The sequence below is a fragment of the Phoxinus phoxinus genome, assembly GCF_949152265.1.
Source record: "Phoxinus phoxinus genome assembly, chromosome: 9".
Taxonomy (NCBI): domain Eukaryota; kingdom Metazoa; phylum Chordata; class Actinopteri; order Cypriniformes; family Leuciscidae; genus Phoxinus; species Phoxinus phoxinus.
In genome coordinates, this window is record NC_136884.1 from 5,932,362 (window position 1) to 5,956,669 (window position 24,308).

At 41.0% G+C, this 24,308-nt stretch overlaps 1 protein-coding gene across 11 annotated transcripts in view; it reads left to right on the forward strand.

Annotated features, from left to right (window-relative positions):
• Positions 1–850: 850 nt before the first annotated feature.
• The window catches only part of dgki (diacylglycerol kinase, iota), a gene marked incomplete at its 5' end in the record, with an annotated part of 40,171 nt that continues 16,713 nt past the window's right edge, over positions 851–24,308 (forward strand). For 3 of the 11 annotated variants that reach the window (XM_079622774.1, XM_079622778.1, XM_079622771.1), the window contains 6 exons: positions 1,031–1,376; positions 19,711–19,819; positions 21,651–21,746; positions 22,243–22,317; positions 23,940–23,996; positions 24,147–24,212. In XM_079622774.1, coding sequence (XP_079478900.1) covers positions 1,165–1,376; positions 19,711–19,819; positions 21,651–21,746; positions 22,243–22,317; positions 23,940–23,996; positions 24,147–24,212 — 615 coding nt within the window. Of the gene's footprint in view, positions 1,377–16,089; positions 16,329–19,710; positions 19,820–21,650; positions 21,747–22,242; positions 22,318–23,939; positions 23,997–24,089; positions 24,213–24,308 lie in introns of those variants that run through there. The other 8 variants (XM_079622769.1, XM_079622775.1, XM_079622773.1 and 5 more) reach the window with 5 other exon arrangements.

The following is a 24,308-nucleotide window of genomic DNA, read 5'->3' on the forward strand; positions in this document are numbered from 1 at the left end:
TTTTCCGTTGTAACAAATGTTAGGGGGCGTGGTTAATATGATAATATTTATAGCCTATGATGTGATATTATTATAATAACACTGGCATTCAGTGCTTTTCTGTCAAATCAAATACTTGGGGCCTGACCAATGTTATGTTATTATAGGAATTAATGTGATAAAATTATTATAATAGCTTTTCTGTAGTAACAAATGTTAGGGGGCGTGGTCAAAATGATAGACTATTTAATCTGATAATATAATAACATTCAGTGCTTTTGAAATCAAATCAAATACTTGGGGCCTGACTATATATTATTAATACATGAATTAATAAATTCGAATAGCTTTGCCGTCGTAACAAATGTTAGTGGGCGTGGCGAATATGATACAATGTTAATATTATGATAATATTATTAATAATATTAATAGTTAATTGTAGTTTTGAATAAAAAAATACAAGTGCCGTACATCTAAAATATATATATTTATTATGTTTTTTTTTCTTTTTTCGCGTCTCTTCCTGCCTGAACAAAGAGGTTTGTATTCACAATCAGGTCCGGTTTAAACCCTCGTGTAAACACGGCTTCTGCGTCTCCTCTCAGTCAGTCGCGCTCTCAAGACAGTGGACACGACACGACACGGCCGCTAAGGGGGGAAAAGTTAGGACGATTCTAAGGGCCCACGCACTTTTGGGGCCCCCAGAGATTGATTTTATTAATGGAATAGGTGCGGTGGGGGGCCCGACCTCATATTCTTTCATAGGGCCTAAAATTTCTAGCAGCGCCCCTGCGTCAGAGATCACCACGCATTTACACTCGTGCGCGCGCCTGAGTGTGTCCAGTCGGATACCCTCTGCCCTACTTTTAATGCCCGATGCTGCGCGAGGAGGATGAGGAGGCAAATCCCAGAATGTCCTCGAGGATGGATGCAGCTGTTGTTATAGTTCCGCTGGATAGAGTTGCGCGGATCGTGCGTGCGCTTGAGTAAATCGATAGATAGATAGATAGATAGATAGATAGATAGATAGATAGATAGATAGATAGATAGATAGATAGATAGACTTTATTCATCCCATAGATAGATATATTTTATTCACCCCATGAGGGACATCGGAGGACACAGTTGGAAGGAATTTTAAGGACCGGAGAAGAGAGAGGGGGTCCACTCAGTGCCGACCGGAGCATGATGGACCCCCTGGCCGACAGACGCGCACCTCAGGCGGAGCGCCACAGCAGAGGAGCTGCGGGTGGGGAATCAGCGGACGATCAGGCACGAGGCTGCCGGAGAAACGCGGCGATGAGCGGCAGCGAGAGTCTGGGCAGCTTCGCCGACATGGAAGACTCGCTGGAGGATAAACTCAAAGGTCTGGCGTTCAGGAAACAGATCTCGTATAGGTAAATATGCAGTTTAATTCATACCTTCGCGTTTGTGTACAGCACTGCATATTTGTGCACGCATTTCACCACCATATGGAGCGGTAAAACATGTCAGATGGTTTGTTTGTGTTGTGCGTTACTCCTTGTGTTTAGCAATGCAATCCCCATTTGTTGTGCAAAGCAACACTCACCCACCTAAATAACAGAAGATGATAAATATACATCGTGGTTTGTGCTAGGATGTCCTCTGTGAATGGAAATCCACTCGAGATTTTGTTTATTAGTATAAGAACAAGTGCATTAGGGGTAGTGGTCGTAAATGAATTGCATTATGTGGGAAAGGTTTTGATGCACTTCATCATGTTCATGATGATATATTGTCGTTTGGCCTGCTATTGATTTGCTAGCAGGATTCAATTGTGTTTTCCTCTTGCACATGAAACCCTTGGGCAATCAGACAGGCCCTTGTATTGAATTGTTTAATTGACATTTGATCTGTATCAAAAATGACACGAACAGAGCAATGCATAGCTGTCTGGTGATGCATTTGACATCCGCCGAGGTAGAGAGACAGATTCCCCAATGTCAGGGGCAGAAACTGCATGCTTTGAAGGGTTAGTTCACCCAAAAATTTTAATTCTGTTATTAATTACTAGTCCTCATGTCTTTCCAAACCTGCAGTGCATAACAATAAGTATCTAGTGTATCCTAAAGCCCTCTTATTGGTATTGATCAGTTACTTTTGCTTGTGCAATGGTGCTTCTCTTTATCTTCCCTGAAACTGTTTTAGTGTAGACCTTGTAAAGCCGTTGAAAACATCTTAATATAATCTCATTTTGGATGCATTGATCATGTTGGACATGATTGGTCCTTCCAGAACAGTGTAGGATTGAGACGTATCGACAGCACTGGTTTCATGCTGAAACATCAGCTGATCTGGCCTCATCATCATCACTTTGTAATGTACCGGATACCTTTTGATACCCGAAGGGCTGTACCTGATGTGAATCACGCAGAGACGTGAGAACTTGCCTGTTCTTCTCTTCTGATTTGACCTCCCCCTCCTCCGTTGTCCACCTGTCAGTGGAGGAGGGTCACTGCCACCCTCACAACTCCTTCTGAGGCTTAAGGTCAACCTCCTCCGAGAGCAGATCAATCCTCCATTCACAATTAAGGCCAGTCTCTGAAGAAATGATCAAAGCTGTCCTTTCTTTCGTAGGAGCTATCTATCCATCTAATTCAGATAAGACGTCAACAAGTCCCATGAAACCCAACCACATCATCAGTAAAACAAACAAGCACAAGCCAACATGGCCTAAAATGCGATGTCTTGGATAAATGTGTCTTGTTCAGCTTTTTAAGCAAAGGCTCTAAAAATGGAAGCTTTGAAGTTGCCAAAAACACAAACAGGCACTGTTCCAAAACCTAGTGAGGTGGATTGGGGTTTACCGTCTACATAGGCGGCATCCTAACTCTAATGGAACCTTTAGATTTATTTGGAGTGCTCTATTATGGACAGCAACTTTGTGCTTCACACAAATAGGGTTCTTCACATAAAATGCACTGGAAAATCAACTCGCAATTGATTGATTATCTGCTTGATTATTTCTTCTAAAAATGCAAGTATATTATCGCCCATATATAAATGTGGATATGAGTCGGATCTGATGTCTTAATATGCTCCCTAGGTAGGCAGCTCACTAGGTTTTGGAACAGAGCCTCAGTGTTCTTCTTCATACTCTCATCAAATATAGCACTTGTATCAGTTTTGTGTTATCTAGTGAATCATGTTCAGCGGTTGTGTCCGCTCTCTCTCGCTGTGTAAATGAAAAACGCTCTAAGAGCAGCAGACAGTGGAACATAAAAAAAGAACTCATGCATTTTTAAGTGTCCTATCACAGCCCCGATTGTAGATTTATTCATGCTTGACACATTTTCACTTCGCCAGCCTGCTGAAAAGTTAAACATGCATATTTATTGCGGTCTGCTCATCATCAGAGAGTGCAAAAAAACTTGTTGCAGTTTGTCGAGCTTCCTCAAATGTTGGACGGTTGCTCCATTAACTTACAATGCTAAACAGAATGACTACCGTAATTAAGTCTGATTTAAACAAGTGTGTATAGAAATTATTTACGCCTGTAAAGTAAGAGGGATTGATGATGTCATCAGAACAGGAAAGTTGTTTTAGGATCAGAACAAATTACATTTTGGATTAGCAACATTTTTCTTTGTAATAATCTGCAATTACATTACTACACTAGGGGTGTATAAATAGGGTCAGTTTGTTCATTTGAACATGTTGACGGCATTTTAAATCCAGAACATTCAGTCATCACAATGAGGAAGCATATTACCAGGAAGAGATGCATTGTGCCGCCAGCAGCGCTGCACAATATGTGGGAATGGATGGATTTAATATTTGATCACTTTACAAGTGTTGCGTTTTATCAGTGAAACTTTAATAAGAGCCCTGGTGCATTTAGTCATCTGTCAAGTTGTGCCAGGCCTCCTATTTGGCACTTTGCTTTATGCATTTGGATGCATTTGCACCCAATTAGGACGTAAGTTTACTGTGCTGTGTTATTTTCTCATTTCTAGTTGGCATTGAATCAGAGTGCGAAATGGCCGGCACGCCTACTGTAAATGTTGATGTGTAAGTGAGAGTGTGTGTAAATACTGTACGTAGGCTGAAATCCAGAACGAGGTGTTCGAATAGTTGTTCCATGCGTGACTTTCTCATGTGAATGTACCTTTTTTGGATCTGCTGTCCTTTTGTAAGTTGCGCTTCGTTGGCTGTCGACCAGCTGACGGCCAGCTGACGTGTTTAATCTTGCAAAGGTATGCTATGTGCGTAACAGAGGGCAGTGTCTGGTGATGTAGGGACTTGTCTCATTTCGCTGAACGCACAACCCGGGTGCCCGCATTAGATCCTGATGGCGGACACAAATAAGGATTTTACATAAATGGTCATAATCTCTCCTGAAGATGGCTGTGCACAGAGCGGGCGGCTTAACGCTGATAAAGCCAGTCTTTTTTTTATGCTGTGGCACGGGTTTGTATTGCAGTCTGAGGAGATGTATTAAAGGATTGGACTTTTGAAGCTTTTCCTTATTAGGTATATGAGTGTAAGAGGCTTTTTCGTCGGCTGTTCTGCTTGGTGAAGCATCACGCTGATGGGTTTGCTTTGCTGCTAAGCTCTGCCTCATAAGGGGTCAAAGCAGAAATTTTGTCCCAGGCTTTTGTTTTGTAGTAGGCCCGGGCTGCGTTTCCACTTGCTGTTGAATTTAAAGCGGACCTTTTACACCCTTTTTCAAAGAATTGATTTTGTTATAGGGACATTTCATTTGTACAGAGAGTCTGGCCTCTCTCCATTGACAAGCGTTAACTTCCTTGAAGGCGGGTACTCTGTTGAAGTTTAAAACTATTGGATCTCCCCAGAGCCACTCTAAATCTGCCATAACCAATCGCTAACGTTAGATTGTGACATATGACGACTCAAAGTAGCACATAACCTCAACACCATCGTTCTCAGCCACTCCCTCTGTTCGCTGATTGGACCGGTAAAAAATTGACTGGAGAAAACCCAAGAATATATCACAATCCCAGACCTAGTACTGAAGGCAAATGAAAATTGAACGGAAGTACGTAGGAGGGTGGAGCCAGGCTATACTAGATTAGGTTTTCATGCTTGATTTTTCAAACAACACTATTTTTCATATATTATTACAGTGTTGCAGCCCATCTTTTCCCAATCTGGCAGTAACACTCTCTCCGTTTAGCCCCCCTCCTTCCGAAAAGCTGCAATGTGCTCTGATTGGTCGGCTGCACCAGTGTGTTGTGATTGGTCAACCGCTTTGAGCGTGTTGGGAAATGTCACGCCCCATTACTACAACATAGAGTTTCAACACTCTACTAACTAACTCAACCAAGCCCCGCCTCTTTATTCTGCGTATGCCTTAGATGGGAATTATTTAAATGAGGAATATTGTGAAGAAAACTCAAGACTACGACGGAGGCGTTTCAGGGGGTTCAGAAATGGTGCGCACTGCGTACTGATATAAGGAATAACTCCCTTTGGAGTGACTTTGTGCTTAACTTTGCAGTCCTTTTTTCAACAGCAACACTAAATAAAGTTGAAAATTAAAAAAAAGCATAATAGGACCCCTTTAAGAGCCAAATAATGAAATAATTGGCTGCATTACTATATCCAGCCCACAAACTAGTGTAGTAGATCATAGTGTGAGTTCTCAATCTCATAGTGTGAGAACTCTGGAGAATGTATTTGAACATCTGAAGTAATACAAGCTATTTCTTCCATTAATTTCCCTTTAATGGTCCGTCTCTGTCTCCTGTCGTTCCTCTGCCGTGACTCTGTCCTGCACCTGTAGTTCTGGCAGAGGAGCACCTGCAGACAGCCACCACATTGGAGGTGTGAGAGACTTCATCCCCACCTCCGTCTCTTCATCCATGTCCCCCGCATCAACAGGGAGTTAACACTGTCTCGCAGCGTGTGTCATTCACCCGCTCTAATTCTCTCTGACGGCTCACACAGACCCACTGGTCTTTCAGAAAACCCGGTCTGTGTCTGCTGTCGGTGGTCAGGCTGTTGCATTTGTTAATTGTCTCAAAGGTTTTTTTTTTATATTAAATTATAGTATTGTTTCATTGCACAAAAATAGCAGAGGAAATTAGCAATATATTTTTTTGACATTTCTGTGCTGATTTTAGCGGAAAATCCAGAATTATTCATAATGAATTTAAAGATGGTAAATGTGTTAAATGAATAGAAGGTATAGTGTCTCCATACGCATGCTGCTGCTTATATACAGGCTGTACTGGGATTACTGGGTGGCTTTTTTATCATGATGTGACAGAGTTTTATTCATGATCTGAATCCTGAAGCTGAGTAATTTCACTGATTGCTGGAACAGCAATATTGGTGTGTAATCCTACCTGATGAAGTGAAGTACAGCTTTGTGCCCAACCGTTTTTATTCATTCATGTTAATGGCGTATTAGAGGATTTCATCCACTTGTGTTTGCTACTGTTAGTTACCTCAGAAATAGAATTATCCACTGCGTACTTAGCCAACCTGGTTTAGTCTTTCTGATATAAAGTAGGCGAGAAGAATCCTGAAAAGAAATCACGGTTTCTACAAAAATGTATTCAAATAGAAACCAGGTATTTTAATTTGTAATCATATTTGACAATATTACTGTATTTTTCATCAAATTAATGTAGCCTAGGTGAGCATAAGAGACTAATTTTTTTAAACTTTTGAATGGTAGTGTCATTAAATTCACTCGATTCGTATGGATTAGTTTTACGATCTCTTTATGAACATTTTGAAGCGTCAAAAAGGTAGTCAATGGAGGGACAGAAATCTCTCAGATTTAAAATATCTTAATTTGTGTTCCGAACATGAACGAAAGTCTTACGGTTTGGGAGTGAACGAGCACAATTGACAATGGAAGACGACGAGCCTCGATTTATCCGTGTTTTAATCGTTTTTTAGACGGATTCCGAGGTTTTTTAGGTTGCGTAGAATCTGCACTCTCTAACATAGTTCGTTTGGCTTCCATGGCAATACGCAATGTTTTTCGCCAACTGTCGTAATACTATTTGGTAAATTGCCAGTGGACGGGATCACACAGACCAAAACAAGAACAGAACAAACATATTATTATTTTTGTGCATTAGTACAGTCAAAAAAATTAATACATAGAATACAAAACAGCATCTTTAAGCACCTCGGGATCTTGTTCACGAGTGAGAGTATATTGGAGAATCAGACTATTGCAAATTTATTTCTCATAATTGCAACTTTATTTCATACAATTATGAATTTTTATCTCACAATCACAACTTAATTTTAATTTTAAACTCTGTCTCACAATTACCACACTACCACACTATCACAATTTTTTTCTAAATAAACCTGAAAACGGTCTAATCCAAAGCTCTCAAGTGAAAAATATTGCAGTCCTGCCACTAATGGAAACAATAAATGAAAAGACGCAGAGGTCAGTGATAGAGACCTCGTGCCTGGGAAAGGTTGTAAATATTGTGGCTGCACGTGCAGCTCATTTGCATTCGCTCTCTGCACACATTATCTTTTCACCACAATTAGCTCATTCTGCCTCTCTTCTGGTCTTTTTCTCTGTAATGCACTCTGCTCGCTAATAATAACTCGCCATATATCTCTCTCCAGCTGTGGTCTGGGAGGTTGTGTGTGTGTGTGTGTGGGTTCAGCCCTTTATGCACTGATAGCACAGGGTTACGGCAGCCCAGGCCTCATTTAGCAAATGATTAATTCAATTAGGCAGCAAGGACCTCAGGTGGAAAAGAAAAACCAGGAGGCCCCTCATGTCCCTGAAGCCCTCGATACACTGCTCTCCAAGAGGTGGAACAGAGGAGATCCGGCCCCGCTTTTACTGCACTAATGGAGGACCCAGGGTCCTGACACACATTAGCGTTGCATTCAGACTGCTGTTTTCAGCACACAACACAACGTTTACCTGATCATTAGCAGGAGAGCCATCTGCCACCGTTGCTCTGTATTCAGAGACTGGCTTTTTGGGACATGTAGGGATTGGCGTATTTAAATGGCACAGGTCACAGTCTCCGATAACTACATATTGTCTGAAAGAAAACCCAGAGCTGCAGGTCATGGATGTGTTTTTTGACATGAATGAGAGATGTTTATTTTTATTTGACGTGGTTTTTCGAATGTCGAAGGGTTAATTTTCAATTCAAAATTGTGGTTTAGGACATCCATCATCCAACCATAGAGTAGAGATGAATCATGATGGTTGACTCATCGTCCACAACTGGCTAGTTGATTGAGTTTCCTTTTATTCATTTTTTAGATTTTGCTTTAGTGATTCATTTATCGTGCTGAGCTTTTTTTATTGCACAATAAAATCCCTCTCGGAAAAAGTTGCGTCTTTGAATTACGTATATAAATTAAATATTTTAATTTTAATTCAACACCCCTAGCACTAAACTTCATGTGAAAAAGCAAGCTGGGTCATTCCGTGTAAAATCAACCAAATTTCGAAAACTTCCCCGCCTCAAACTTGACTCAGACATGACTTGATTATAAATAGTGATGAAAAGCAAAAATATTAAATGTCATGGATGAATATTTTAGCAATACACTACTTTGTAGAGGGGGGGTCAAAATGACAATTTTCTCCTGAGATTTAGAGCCAAATTACAAAAGCTTTAGAAAGATGGCAGCATCATTATTTTATTTTTACACAGAGAATGGTCGGTCTATTAGTAAAATCGGTTGACTTTAGCAATCTTTGTTGCATTACATGCCAATAAACAAGAAATATCTTTCTATCCTTTTGAATTTTGGTTCGTAACAAACTTGGTATCTCAATTTTGAAGCCACTTTATGGTTTAATTCCAAAGTTATCTGGATCTCGATATGGCTCCAAGAATAAATAGTTAAATTGTACACACGGGGACCTCTGGTTGAGTTGACCCAGCTGTGATTGATCATTTTACCTGTTAGTCCACGTTCGCTTGCTTTCTAACTGGGTTCTTGTCCAGAATAATCTGCAAAGTAGATCAGACTTTATTGGATAGTGAAAATTATAGAGAATATTCCTGTTCTTCTGGAGAAGTTAGTATAAAGTGGACTTTTGGGACTCATATTCCAACCCAAGCAGTTCCTGTAGGTGTGCGGTCCACCAGAGTTCATCTCAGCCCTGAGCTTTGCTCTTTATGGCGGGGCTATTTCCAGCAGATGGATGGGTCAGATAGGGGAGAGATGCGTGCTTCCGATGCCTCCCCCGCACCCTGCGCCAAACGCCGAGGTTAATTATGGAGGTGTCAGCAGCCAGAGGAGGAGAACAGAGAGAAGAAAAAGCTAGAGGAGGTTTATGTACAGGCAGGAGTGGGTTTCAACACTCCCACATACTCTGCCAGTGATGCTCTTAATCTCTCACACTCACACAAAAGCATCACCGTCACAGTTATATGTAATTATACAGTCCGATCCCACACGCTCCCACTCGCCGAGCCACAGAGCGCGCACGACGCGGTATTGTTACGTTAGCATATATCTATAACATGAGAGAACACCACATGCAGTACAGAGAGTTCACCCACCTCCTGGGTTTGATTCATTTCCGTGAATCAGTTCAAACTCGCATAATCAATTATATTATTTGTTTGCACGGTCACTCAAAACAGTACTGTGTGGCATTTTTCATATGTTTTTTTTTTTAGTAAAGAACAAATTTAAGTAAAAATCACTGTTTGTTAATGTGTAATTGATATCTGTACATTGAAATGCAAATAATGAATTGTGTTAATTTGGTGATGAAAATGTGGATAATATTTTTGAACAGATTTTTCCTCTATTTTAGTTCTTGCATTAAACATGGCTAATCTCTTTGGCTACAATGGCTTTTTGGTTGAAATATTTGTTCCTCTAATATCTCTTTTAAGTCATTATGCAAATGCAAAATTATCAAGAAGATCTTTTTTTTTTTTTTTTGGCTGACACTTTATCCAAAGTGACTTTTTGCTTTTAATATATATGTGCATGCAATCCAGGAGAATAGAATCCTTGACCTACAGTAGGTGTGTTAATAGCACCAATTATATATATATATACATATATATATGAGAGAGAGAGAGAGAGAGAGAGAGAGAGAGAGAGAGAGAGAGAGAGAGAGAGAGAGAGAGAGAGAGAGAGAGAGAGAGAGAGAGAGAGAGAGAGAGAGAGAGAGAGAGAGAGAGAGAGAGAGAATATTGTCAAATTATGGAGAAATACTGTAGCTAAAATGATGTTGCTTAGCCATACTGTATGTGGTGTTTTTGTAACTAAATTCTGAGGGACCGAAACTGACTTGGTTTCCTGTGATTGTTGTTGGCCAAAAGGCAGACTTAAATGTGTGTGTGTATGTGTGTGTGTGTGTGTGTTTGTCAGGTCACAGACAGTCAAGGGAAGGACACAGAAACTGCAGGGGGTCTGGACCTCTCCCTCAAAACACCGGGAAATGTGTCACAGCTGTTTCTGTTGTGCCGCAAAGCAATTCAAACAACACATTTTACATGCTAGAGCAAACTGTGCCCATCACGCAGTATTATTTTGTCTGCAATGAATGTCAGCATCAGAGAAAAATATCACTGTTATTTACAGCTTTAATAAAGAGCTGCTGTGCGTACGGTTTACCCGCAAGGTTTTGGTGGCTTTGATGTGAGATGCAATGCTTTAAAGTATAATGAATCCATTCATCTGCAGAAATGATTTGCACTGTCTGCACTAAGACAAGCATCGCTATTACTATTGTTCATATGTGATTTGAACAAGCTTCTAGCCATAAGTAGTAGACATTTGAGTGTGCTGTAACTTTTCTAACTGATCATGCTTACAATGTTTGTCTGGTGGATGATAACCGGGCGAAAAAGTCCCATAGACTTAAACTGAAGAAGAGACCTGAGTCATATCAAGAGAAGAGAATATCACAGTGACTTGTCGGTTTGACTGAACCAAGATAAACACTCAGCACCATAGCAATGCAAGAAAATAGTATAGCGAGTTTTGCAAGATGAAGCACCACTTAATATTTTCTTTACAAGATGTACAAATCTATTTGACTTTTAAATCTTCAGTCAATTGAGTGACTGAATTCAGTTCTTTTTTAAAGAATCACCTTTTTCTTTTCCCCTCTTGAGTCTTTCAGTGAGTTGGAGGAACATAAAATGTGTGGCAGAAAGCTGGTGTCGCGCTACGCATGAGGATCTTTAACAGGAGAAAGTGTCAGAAAGCAGGAGAGACTGAAATGAATAGAGCGAGAGGCGATTACCCAGGAGCACTTGGATCCGCGCGAACGGCACTCGCCAAAGCCAAACCACCCACGGCCCCTGCACTGCAAAAAATCAGTATTTCTGTCCTGTTTTCCAATAGAAATATCCAAACATTCTTAAAAAACACTTGAGAAGCAAAATTGTGAGGTAATCAGACTGTGAAAGAGACGAGAGGAGAAAAGATGAGGGGGAAGGAGATGAATGTAGGACAGAGGGATGGAGGGGGAGAGTGTGTGTGTGTGCTCCTTCATGTGGTGAAGGACGAGGTGCATGTGGCCCACAGCAGCTGGTCTGCCGGGAGAAACTGAAGTTTGACCCTGACGAGAAGAGTAGGGTGAGAAAGGGAAGGAGAGAGAAAGAAGAGACATAGATAAAGTGAGAGTTAAGGCCGGGACACACCATGCTGACTGGTCAGCCGTCTGGACAATGTCGAGCGTCGGTTTGGCCGACACACAGTCGAAGAGAGGGAACAACACAGTCAAGATTCATCGCCGCTAGTTCTTTGACGTCGGCTTGGTGTGTCCAGAGCTTTAAGGAGGAAGGTGAGAGGCTGTAGTCTTGTATCTGCACAAAAGGACGCTAACCAGAATGTGCAACTTCCGTTGTGGATGCGCTCTTCTAGTAACAACGCCTTGAAACACGGAAGCACAAAGAATTCACAACATTCTGTAGTGTTCTCATTATAATGTTATGTATGGCAGATTGGCGCTGCACATCTCGCTCTTAACTGTATTTTCATCTACTTTATCAAGTGATTATAGACAGCCTGCACATTTTCTAAGCTATGACAAGAAGAAATATATACTGCTGGATAAATAAACCATCTATAAGGAATATGATTGTCTCAAATAACCCAATCATTGTCAATAGGCATTGCAGTTTGAGCTGACGAGTGAATGAACACTGGTAAACTGAAGCGCTTTGCTAGCCTAGCGAGTTAATAAACACAACCAAATCCATCCTATATGAGACTAATCAGATGTACGCTATACAAAATAAAAGTAATAGTACAAATTTCACGCGAATGCACACGTAAACTCCCGTTGTGGATGTGCTCTTCCCGTAACAACAACACTGGCATGGGCAACTCAAGTGCAACGAATTTACAATGTTTTATTACAATAGTGTTCTCATTATAATGTTATGTATATGGCAGATGGTGCTGCACATTTTGCACTTATTTTCATGATCAAAGTGATTCCAGGCATCATCACTGCACACTTTCAAATCCATAGTTTCGCTTAACTTTGCCGGTCTGGACGGCATGCTGTCCTAACGCTACCCAATCAGACCTCAGCTTCCGTCCAAAATGCTGCAATATTAATTCAGAAAAAAAAAGTTGTCACGACGATCGATCGTCACTGTCACGTCCGAATATTCGAGTACTCGAGTACTCGTACACATCTCTACTGTAGACCTGAGAAGATGTTGAGAAAGATAAAGAGAGACTGTAGAAGATTGTTTATGTCTGCTCTTTGAAAACATGCCCTACATATTTATACCTCTTTGTAGAGGAAGGAAAGAGTGACCGAGAGAAAAACTGAGGAACAGACTGCCACATCGCTTGCAAGGACAAGGACATGCAAACACTCTGCCGTTCCTCGTGTGTGTGAGCAGAATACATGAGGGAAGGCTGAGCAGCGACAGGACGGACAGAATGACATGTAAGGGATGACAGTTATTAGTGGACTGTGGAGGGAATGTGTGTGTCGCAGTTTGAGGCTAGGAGGTGATGGATATAAATATCTGAGCGCTGTTGTTTGGGGAGTTCAAGCGGGAAAAGCCCAGGCTTCCTGTCTGACCGCTGTACCAGCAGGATGGGAGTTCTGTTACATATTTTACACACAATACTCTCAACTGACTTTCAATGCATGTTGGTGCTGTTTTAACATTTATTGAAACGCTATAACCGAATATGGTACTAAACAATGAATGCGTTTGCAAACAAATGCATTTAAAGATTTATAACACTAGAAAGCAACTCGTTCTATGAGTGGCACTTGTGCACACATGCATAAACCATCTAGATTGGTCAAACTTTTTTAACAACTGTTCATGTACATGCGCAGATACAAACACTTGATGCCGTCAGTGAACAGTTAGTCTGGATTTTGCATGCATTTCTTCACTGTTATCAGAAGGCACAAAGGCGTAATTTAGCTGAAATCACTGAAAATGATTTATCTGTCAGTGTATCTGGCTTGCTGAGCTTTTCTATCACCAGCTCCACCGCAGATGTTATCTGGGATTTCAAGAGCGAACGCGACATCCCGAGAAGGATAGCAGTAAAGTTTGTTCTGTATGTGAGAAAATGTCATCATGTGAAGTGCCCAGTGCAGATTCCAGTGCCATCTGATCGGACTATTATTGTAGGAGACAGTGTCAGTGAAGAGCTTGAGAGGAGATATAAAACCTGTAAAGAAAAAAGGTCGATTTTTTTAGTGTTTTTTATGTTATTCCCAAACAAACTTGAATTTAGTCACATTGTGTAAAAAGTTTGAAAAATATTTGATTGTGTGTATTTAGAATACATTAAACGCTAGCTGTGAAATTAACATTAACAAGAAATGTATTTATTTTTTATTAATTTTGTTATTAATTTCCCATTTTATAAAAAAAAAAACTCTTAGAGATTATTTATATAATATTATAATTTTAAATGTGATGTATGTATTAATGTATATGTACTTGTTTTTGGACATTTTTTGGTAAATAAACTAGTGAGAGTGTGAAAATTATTGACAAGAGTTTATTTGCACACTTTTTGGTCCATCAGGACAAAATTGTCAATAGGCGAAGAAACCCATATATGATTGGATCTGCCCACGGAATATGTCCACCTACCACTTCTATTTCTTCCCCATGATCCGGTCACAAGTGTGATGTATGTGCTGAGTTTGCGTGTGTGTGTTTGTGTGTAGTTTTCCTGCCATTGTCAGTAGGTGTGTGTCAGGCTGCAGTGACAGAGCTCAGGGGCAAATGAGAGAAATATGTCTCCATCCGGCACACACATGAACACACAGTCACAATAACAACGTCACGGACACGCACATACAAAAAGACCCTGACCTGAGGGAATTCAGCCCCAACACATACAAATTAAATGACTAATACCCTAACCACACATGTATTCAGGAAACATTAAAGTAAATGCAGTAGTTTAGAAACTGCATCCTTGCCTTGGGACAGAGTTAGCAGCCAAAGCATTCATAGTAGCATGAAGGGTCTGAAAATGTTTATTTCTCTCCTGAATTGCAGCAGGTATGATGCTGAAATCAGCATGTTTCTCTGAGAAAATTTGAGGAACATGCATATATAGTGTACAGCAGCAATGAATGGCCCTGGGAGACTTTATAAGCAAGCATTAATTTACCATAGGTTCTAGGAACCTTTGGGGTCATTGTAGGAGTGCTTGGTTTAAAAAAGCTTGGAAAACCCAGAATTAGTAGATGCTTTTATGATCCAAAGTGTCTGGCAGTACACTATTGCAAGGACAAAGTCCTTAGTTGCTTTGAATACAACAAGAAAGAAGGTATCCCCAGTGGGATTCCTAATGTTTTTATGGATATGTAATGTATGGAATGTCCCAAATCTGTCACATATGTTTAAGAAGACTCGTGGGATACCTGCGTACTGGTAATTTGATAAACTGATTGTGTCCTAAAAATGAAGTGCTGTTAATGTGTTGTGTGATGTTCTTATCTGGAACATTCTGTATTGCCTCTTGATACATTCTTGTGTTGTTCTGTTCATCACGTTCTTATCAGGACGCTGCTGGCTTCAGATAAAAGCACAAAGATTGAATTAGCTCTAATCACCGATCTGCCCAAGATTCCTCTCAGTCTTGGGGTCTCACGGGAGCTCTGCATACACGTCGATTTTGTTACACTTATTACCTTTGGCAGATCTTTCTCTCGGTTGCGCTTCACCCCCCAGTGCAGAGTCTCAGATCTTAATCTCTGGAGCAAGAGGGAGGCATGAGAAAAAGGTCTGTGTCAAGGACATCCTGCTCCAATGAAAATGAGGAGAGGAAGAAGGATTGTGTTGTGGAGCGCCAGTAGCCTTGAGGAAGTTGGTAATAGTAAGGCTCAGAGAAGCTGTCCTTCAAGTGCATGTTCGCCAGGGCCCCGCGGGCATGTAGAATCACAGAGAGCACACTGACCCAGTTCTAGAGTTTCAAGCAGAGACTGAGCAAAGCAGAAGTAGAGTGAAAAAGGAAAGTGAAAATATCAGAGACACTTCCTGCAAGCAATTCCAAAAGATCGCTTCCGGATTATTCATTGTCTTCATGCTACTTGGTTGACATCATTGGTGACAAGACGTAGACAAGGATCATTCCTTTTCACTCTTTCACAATCACTAGTCAAATCGTGAAAGAACTTGCTGATGTACGTCACTCACCAGGCAGTAACTGAACAACATAGATCCATGACTATCAGACACCTCACAAAAACTTTGCATCATCAACGTGTGAGGTCACCAAATGAAGTCACATCCTGTAGAGTCACTCAATCAGTCTGTGCAGAGAGCCAGTCAAATACTCCTTTAGACTGACGGATCCAGGGATAAAGTGTCCCTTTGTAACAGGTTGCCCATAGATTGTCTTGCAGAAGGTCACCTTGGGTTACATAATAGTCCTTAAAATAGCTCAAAGTGCTAGACGTGGGGCTGACCTTGTGGTTTAGTTCTCTGGGGGTAATGATGGCAATGATGATTGCGAGAGATTCTTGTCTGTCTCTGGTGACAGGACAGGATCTGACACCCATACACGCCCCCCGGTTCTCCGGTATCCTCCGTCAGGTCTCAGCTATCTGACGGCCTGATGATCTCAGCGCTGCACTGGCAGCGGGAGGGTGCTCGATTGGGTGTGTTAGGTGTGCTTGGGCGCTAGCAGGTAGCCATGTGTAACAGTGATGTTAGCCTACCTTGCACCGGTGGAAGTGAGCCTTCTACTTGCCCAACATCGGATGCTGCTGGAGAAGAGGTAGGAAGCACACCGGTTGTTCGGGAAGGGGGACACAGATTGAAAAGGCAAAATGGAAGGATGATCAGGGCCCCGAAGACAGTAGAGGAGAACCAAGTATGTGGGAAAGGGCGGAAGCGGAAGGTGACCTGGTATCACAGGCTTCTGGGCTACAGGTTAGTGACAGTAACAGTGGTGTCTTTTCCATCTATTTCGACCAGGTGTTGCTACACATCATCTTAGCAGCTGAACTCCATGCAGAACTCCACACTTTTACTTCTTTACTTACTGAGATCGAGAGTGGGCGGCGCGGAGAGATGATATCATAGCTGTGTTTGTGGGTTGACACCTGACTTAAAGCGTGGAGGGAGTTTTCAACCCACACACAACTACAAAACCTAATTGGCCGAGACAATGGGAATGGAGACAGAGATTATGATGCTGACAACAAGATTTAAGACTTAAATACACCAACGGTGGCGTGTGTTGGACTGTTGCCATGACTACACAGGAGGGATGATATTACTGCAGGGTGTCGTGGGAGGGAGGGAGAGTCAGCGGCCACTAAATTGAACACACATCCCCTGCATTTGCACATGTGAACCCTCCGTCCATCCCTTCATGTCTGCCTCTCGGATAAACAGGAGCTTGCATGGCAAATTAATACTGGCCGATGATAAATGTCACACACATGCACAGCATCCATCTGAAATCTCTCGGTGAAGCCAGACCTCTGTCAGAGCCTGTTTTAGTAGAACTAATTCCATTATAGCAGTCTCACTGATTGCTCTTCCTGTCTGTTTCCACCGGCTCTGGTCGGCATGTGGCGTATCCTTTATCTCAAATTGTGTTCCATTCTGCCTGCGTTCCATGCACTCAGTTGATTACTTTCTAGTGATATGTTCTGCTGTTCGCGAAATGACACTGTGTTTACCCAGAACTGATTATACACCCTAATGTAAGGTGTCTTTAAACAGTGGACATCGATGATTGATTTGCTTAATGCCATGGAATAATATTAAACAGAAATGCGTTACTCATTTACCTGACTGCAATGGGAAAGAGGATAAGGAGGTCTCAACCTCTTCCTCTGTCTCTATGTCAGTTTAGTGCAATCTCGACCATTCAACTTGTTCACAGGCACAAGACATGTTTGCTTGCTGCACCTGAAGCATTTGACAATAATAATTCAGTAGTCACATTGTTTTCTAATGCAAGCTTTCTCACTCAGCTCCATATTGCATGTTTCCTTCACAGCATTTTGTCACAATAGCCTTTTTTTTCAGATCCACGTGTTATCTTATTCCAGAAGAACATTTGTTTGCTCATAAGTCGCTCTGGAGGAAGTGTCAATTTAGGAGACAGACCTTGGGATTTCTTCTGAATTTCTTCTGATTTCTCTTAGAACTTAAGTCTACATTTTAGCAGATTGGTGTCTAGGAGAAGCAATTGAGATGTAAAAGAGATCTTGTTAGTGATTTTTGTTTTTGTCTTACATTTGTTTGTCTATTTGTTGCCTCGCCTTCACCACATTTCATCAGTGTCATGTTTTCAACGCACATGTCAGCCGACAGTGACTCTATTTTTAGCTCGGAGGGTAAAGGTGTGTGATCCCGTGGCCCCAGCTCGCTTTACAAAAGAGCTTGTAACTGGACTCTCGCTTGTGTTCTTTCTGAACGGGATAATTTTAGATGAGGACTTGAAACTTTCAGCAGGGTGTCAGGTGTACGTCCCACCTTTTCCTCGTCCGTTGTTCTCTTAACTACCTTGCCTCCATTGCTTGTGTCATGAGTGTGTGTAAAATTATACACAGAGCGTGGGGTCACTTTCAACCTTCGCTTCAAAAGGGATAGCCATATGGCACTGTGTTTACTATGTTAAATACTGAGGCTTTTGGAGGAAGATCAGGTAGCATTAGTTTTTGAGGAAGGAGCTTGGAGTTTTAGCAAGTTCAGTTACACGCTTTAAAATGCACAACAGGTGGACTTTTGCAAATAACAGCTTGGAATATGAAACACATGTTAACTTTTATATATTAGTAGCCATAGCTTTTGGTCTAGTATGCTAAATTAACTTGATTATGCTAATATATCTACAGTCTATGTTAAATCTTAATGTTTTGGACATCGTATAAACTTATAAATATCTCATGTTGCTTGTAAAAATGCCACTTATAGATGGTTTTATAGTAATGTGAAACTATTTTTTGATTATGTACATTCATAAATGCCTGAAATGCCAAATATTCTACCGTATGGTACAAACGTGTTTTTTTTTTTCTTCTTGGTCCATAGATGCTGGTAAACCTCATTTCCAAACTAAAGTCATTCCTTGTCAACTCAGAGGTCCCTGGCAAATTTTTTTCATTTTGGTCATTTCTTTTCTGGTGAAAGAACAGGCATGCAATATTTATGGCACTCAGACAGGAATGTTGTATGCAATTGAAATCAGATACATTTCTAGTTTAGTCTAGTTAGATACTAGCCTGGGAAAACTCAGACCACTTTCCCGGAAGTGGTCTGGGTTTTCCCAGGCTAGTTAGATACATTTGTTTTTCAGTTATTCCTCTTTAAAATAAAAAAAGTATTAGCTATATGCAAATTGACATACATTTGGTTTTTGACCACTGAAAATATGTCAAATGTACCATAGAGCCACATTGAAATCCTCAAAAGATGCCAAAACAAAAGTCACCGTTGATTTTACTAATGAACAGATTTTACTAATAGACCTTCCAAATCATGTGTAAAAATAAAATTATTATTCTGTCATCTTTCTAAAGTTATTTTTACCACCCTGTAATTTGGCTCTAAATCTCAGGTGAAAATTGTCATTTTCTTCAGAAAAGAATATTAACAAAATAAAAAATTTAAGCCGGGGAAGTTTCAGAAATTTGGTTGATTTGATACAGAATTGCCCAAATATCTTTTATTTTATATTTATTGTCTTTTATTTTAATTAGCATTATTCTCAGCGTGGATCTTTTTCAGGGGGCCATCCTGCTATAGATACTAGATATGAGTTTTAGTTGATCGATCTGTGATACTAGCATGTGACAAGGCCAGTTCTGCGGAAGAATGACAGACAGAGGATGTGATTGCACATTACTGACTCATGCAAGCCTCACACACACACACACACACACACACACACACACACACACACACACACACACACACACACACACACACACACACACACACACACACACACACACATCATGTCTAAAAACAGTATTTTCTGCCTATTTCATACCATATGAGGCAGAGGCTGTCTTTGCATGCAGGGAATTATGGGAACTTCCTGGCCAAGCAGACTGGTTAACAGATTGGTCTGGATCATTTTGATACTGGCACAAGGTAGACGGCCGTCTCCTGTTGTGTGTGTTTTGTAGCGTGTCCCCACTTTAGATCCACAATGACTAGTCCTTTTATGTGCAACAGCAAGAAGCTTATCCCAGATGTCAAAACCTTCAGCTCAGCAAGGTCTCATTAGTTTCTCTTGAATGCGTTTACTCAGTCTTGTGCTGAAGCTATTTGTGGTCATTCTGTTACGCAGGAAAGCCATCTCGCGGTCGGGCCTCCAGCATTTGGGTCCAGCACAGAATCCCTTCCCTGCCCTGAGCAATGGACCAGCCAAGGAACTCCGCAACACCGTGGACTGGAGTGTAAGTGTCCTTCATCTGTCTTTCACTATGAATGTCTGTCCAACTGCATGTCTTATCAGCTTGAGCTTACCCATAGAAAACAATACTGGCTGTGCTTTGATTGTATCATTTGATACTTTGATGTAGACATGGGTCCATTTGACTTGAGCCAGTAAGTAACCAACTAGCAACCACCCCAAACAGGAACGTTTTCATAGTTCCTATAACTATTGCTGGAAGTACCCGATTTTTGGTGTGTTCGCATTGCAGGAATGGGAAGGATTTTAGTTTTAGGAACGCCTTTTGGGGGGCTAAATTAGCTCCTACTTCAGGGTAGGGTCTAACCCAGCAATAGTACTGTATACTTTGATGAAATGCCATACAAAACACCGGCACTCACTACATTCTAGGGCTGCACAATATCGAAATAATCGAAATATTTAAAATGTATACATATCGCGATATGCATTTCGCAACAGCTTGCAATAACTGGGGTCATGAACAAAAGACAAAGAGAAAATCACTCACTGCTCTTGGCTAGATAACTTTTGTATTGCATATCGCATTTTTCTTCAGTATCGTGCAGCCCTACTACATTCCATCTATTATTACGAAACCCACGACACACAACAAAAACACAGCTTCGATCATGGTGACCACCATCCTTCAGTTATTGACGTTGATGAATGCCGTGTTTAAATGGCATCGCTGTCGGCCTATGTAGGAACTCTGGTGGGAAAATGGCCCTAGGGGAAATTTTTGTTCTCTGGTGTCTAGTTCGTATAACTGAGTTCCTATAACTAACCGGTGAGAAATCCCCTATTGTGATGAGTTTGGTAAAGGCAAGTGGCACTAGTTTAGAATGTTGCATAGTTTCCCCCCTCAAAATACAATGAAAGCCAGATATATAGTGAGTATTTTAAATATATATAATACAGTACGTGACATTCTAAGACTAAAGCCCTAATGTTTGTGTCGAGGAGAAGATTGTGCAATAGTTTAGCAAATATCAGCATATTTGGACTGGTGTGGGTGCTGTTTGACGTGGGCGGGTCCCACAAAGACGGTTGGCATGGCAAAAGAGAGACTCGTTAATCCAGGTGCTGTGTGTACAGATGGAGACTGCTGAGGGGGCGGAGCCCAGCGGGACGCTTCCTGTGCGTCTTTGCTGGCCTTTCCTTCCCCTCTAGTTCCCGACGTGACCAGCGCAGCCATCAAACATTAATGCGCCTTCCTAAAACTGCTAAGTGTGTACACAAGGCATCGCTAATTGAAGCCTCACAATGTGTGTGATTTGAATGCAGGAACGTGCATTACCTGAATGTTTTTGTATTTTAATGCTCATATCGTTTGCATATGTCATGTCAAGTTAAGTCACAGGTATTTATATAGTGCTTTATAGATATATACTTACTATAAGGTTTGGTTTAGGGTTAGTTGCATGTAATTATGTATAATTACAGTTATGAAACAAATACAATTTCAGCTGTAAAGACAATAAGGTCATTCAAAAGCTCAATTTAGTTATGAAGCGAACTATAAAGCAGCTCCACAGAAGATAAGTGTCAAAAATAGTGCTGAGATCATCATAAAAATGCTAAATTCAGATATGTTATAGCTATATGTATAACTGTCTGCATCCGTGGAAGTTGTTATAATAGCCATAAATAAACCATGATTTGCTACATGCTAATCAGTTCACATGAGGGGATGTTTTCATTCTAGAGAGCGCATGAATGTATATATCTGTTAATTTTGTGAGCCTTTAAGAATGCATTAGCATGCAGATGTTAGCTTCAAAGCTTATAGACATGGACGGACAGCTACAAAACTTTAGATTTTATCTGCACAGGAGAACGCAGTGAACGGTGATCATCTGTGGCTGGAGACGAACTGCTCTGGGGATCTCTGCTACCTGGGCGAAGAGACGTGCCTGGTCAAGATTGCAGTGAGTATATCATGGTTAAACAGGTTACAAACATGGTTAAAACAGATGAAAAGAGCTAAAGAGAAGTCAGACAGTTGCTGTATTTTGAGGGCTAGCTGAAGGCAGAGAAGAGAGTGTCATTAGAGCATTTTAGCATTGACATTTTCTTTCATGAGATAATGCGAGGCTGGTGTGTATTGAAAGGAAGAGGCAGCTATTAGTCTGAGAATGTTCAGCAGGTAAAAGGATTTTGTTAGGCTTTTGTTAAAGCACGACACTGCGCTCGGATGTTTTCAAGCAGCTCTATTATTGCCATTTCAAGTGGTTGGCAAAATCCTTCGTTGCCTCTGAGGAAACAAGCTTTTTACAGCTGGAGATAAGAGTGCAGTGAGAGCATATTCCTTCTATTGAATTGAATTAATTGAATTATAAGATGCATCGTAGATGTGTGCGTTTGCTCAGGCTATTGCTCTATGACAAGCTGTTGTGTGTTTTGTGCTGTTCGGTTCTCTTTAAGAAGTCGGCTCCCCGGAGGAAGTGTGCAGCCTGTAAGATCGTGGTCCACACGGTGTGTATTGAGGAGCTGGACAAGGTGAGCCGAGGCAGAAATATCCGTTTCATTCTCACGCACGTCATAAACACGCCCCTCCACAGATGAACGCTGACGTTTGTCTCTTCAAACAGACATCAGGAGGATAATGAAATGGGATGAGATGGTATAATCTAGATATTGCAGTTATGGTTTTTAGGATCAGGAGTTGTGGCTCCCTGCTGTTGCGATGTTCAAATATAGTTATCCGTGCAATTGAGTGAATAGATGTGAAAGAATATCAAGGTCACAATATACATCGGAATCTGGTTAAGGAAAATGTTTATATTTTACTAACTATGTGGTAATGTCTAATAAAATTAATATTTTAGAAATTCTTTAGAATTAATCAATAGTTCAGAGATAGACTTTTACTTTCTATTTTATACATGTATAAAAACAATAAATAATACTACTAATTATAATATTGTATGTATATACACTCACCGGCCACTTTATTAGGTACACCCTGCTAATACCAGGTTGGACCCTTCAGAACTGCCTTAATTCTTCGTGGCATTGATTCAACAAGTTGCTGGAAACATTCCTCCGAGATGTTGATCCATATTGACATGATAGCATGACGCAGTTGCTGCAGATTTGTCAGCTGCGCATCCATGATGTGATTCTCTCGTTCCACCACATCCCAAATGAGCTCTATTGGACTGAGATCTGGTGACTGTGGAGGTCATTTGAGTACAGTAAATTCACTATCATGTTCAATAAACCAGTTTGAGATGATTTGAGCTTTGTGACATGGCGCATTTGTCTGCTGGAAGTAGCCATCAAGATGGGTACACTGATCATAAAGTGATGAACATGGTCAGCAACAATACTCTAAGCTGTGGCGTTTAAACAATGCTCAATTGGTACTAAGGAGCCCAAAGTGTGCCAAGAAAAGATCCACCATTACACCATCAGCCTGAACAGTTGATACAAGACTAGATGGATCCATGCTTTCATGCTGTTTACGCCAAACTCTGACCCTACCATCTGAATGTTTCAGCAGAAACTCATCAGACCAGGCAACGTTTTTTAAATCTTGGGTGAGCCGGTGTGAATTGTTGCCTCAGTTTCCTGTTCTTATCTGACATGAGTGGCACTGGACGTGTGCGTTCAGAGATGCTCTTCTGCAGACCTTGCTTGTAACAAGTGGTTATAAGAGTTACTGTTGCCTTTCTATCAGCTGGAACCAGTCTGGTCATTCTCCTCTGATCTCTGACATCAACTGCCTCTCACTGGATATTTTTTCTTTTTCGGACCATTCTCTGTAAACCCTAGAGATGGTTGTGCATGAAAATCCCAGTAGATCAGCAGTTTCTGGAATAATCTGACCAGCCCATCTGGCACCAATGACCAGGCCACATTCAAAGGCCTTTATTCCCCATTTTGATGCTCAGTTTGAACTTCAGCAGATCGTCTTGACCATTGCTGCATCCGAATAGGCCTACTTCCAGACTATATAGAACATCCTTTTTTTAACAATCAATTTAATTTTTTTTAGTTTTAAACCAAATGTAGTACATCAGTATGCAATTTCAGACGCAGCCTGTCTACATAGCTACACATTGTGTTATTTACTAAATGATTCTATAAATCTGTCTTTCATTGTCTCTCCCTCACAGATCAACTTCCGTTGCAAACCCACCTTCAGAGAGGGCGGCTCTCGATGCCTTAGAGATGTGAGTCCACTTCATCGACACATGACTTCAAATCGTTCATCACACTGAAGTTGCTGACGTATACTTATTGTACTTATTGTATACTTATGGCAGAATGAACCCTTGTTGGCACGTTTACATGTGACCCGTTGTGTCTGTTTGCGACAGCAGAACGCTTTGAGACATCACTGGGTCCACCGCCGACGGCAAGAGGGGAAGTGTCGTCAGTGCGGCAAAGTATGTCACGGCGTCAGGTTTTATTGAAGGAGGGCGGCAGTTTTTTTAAAATGCAAAAGTCATGTATGTTTATGCTATCCTTCAATTTGATTGTAG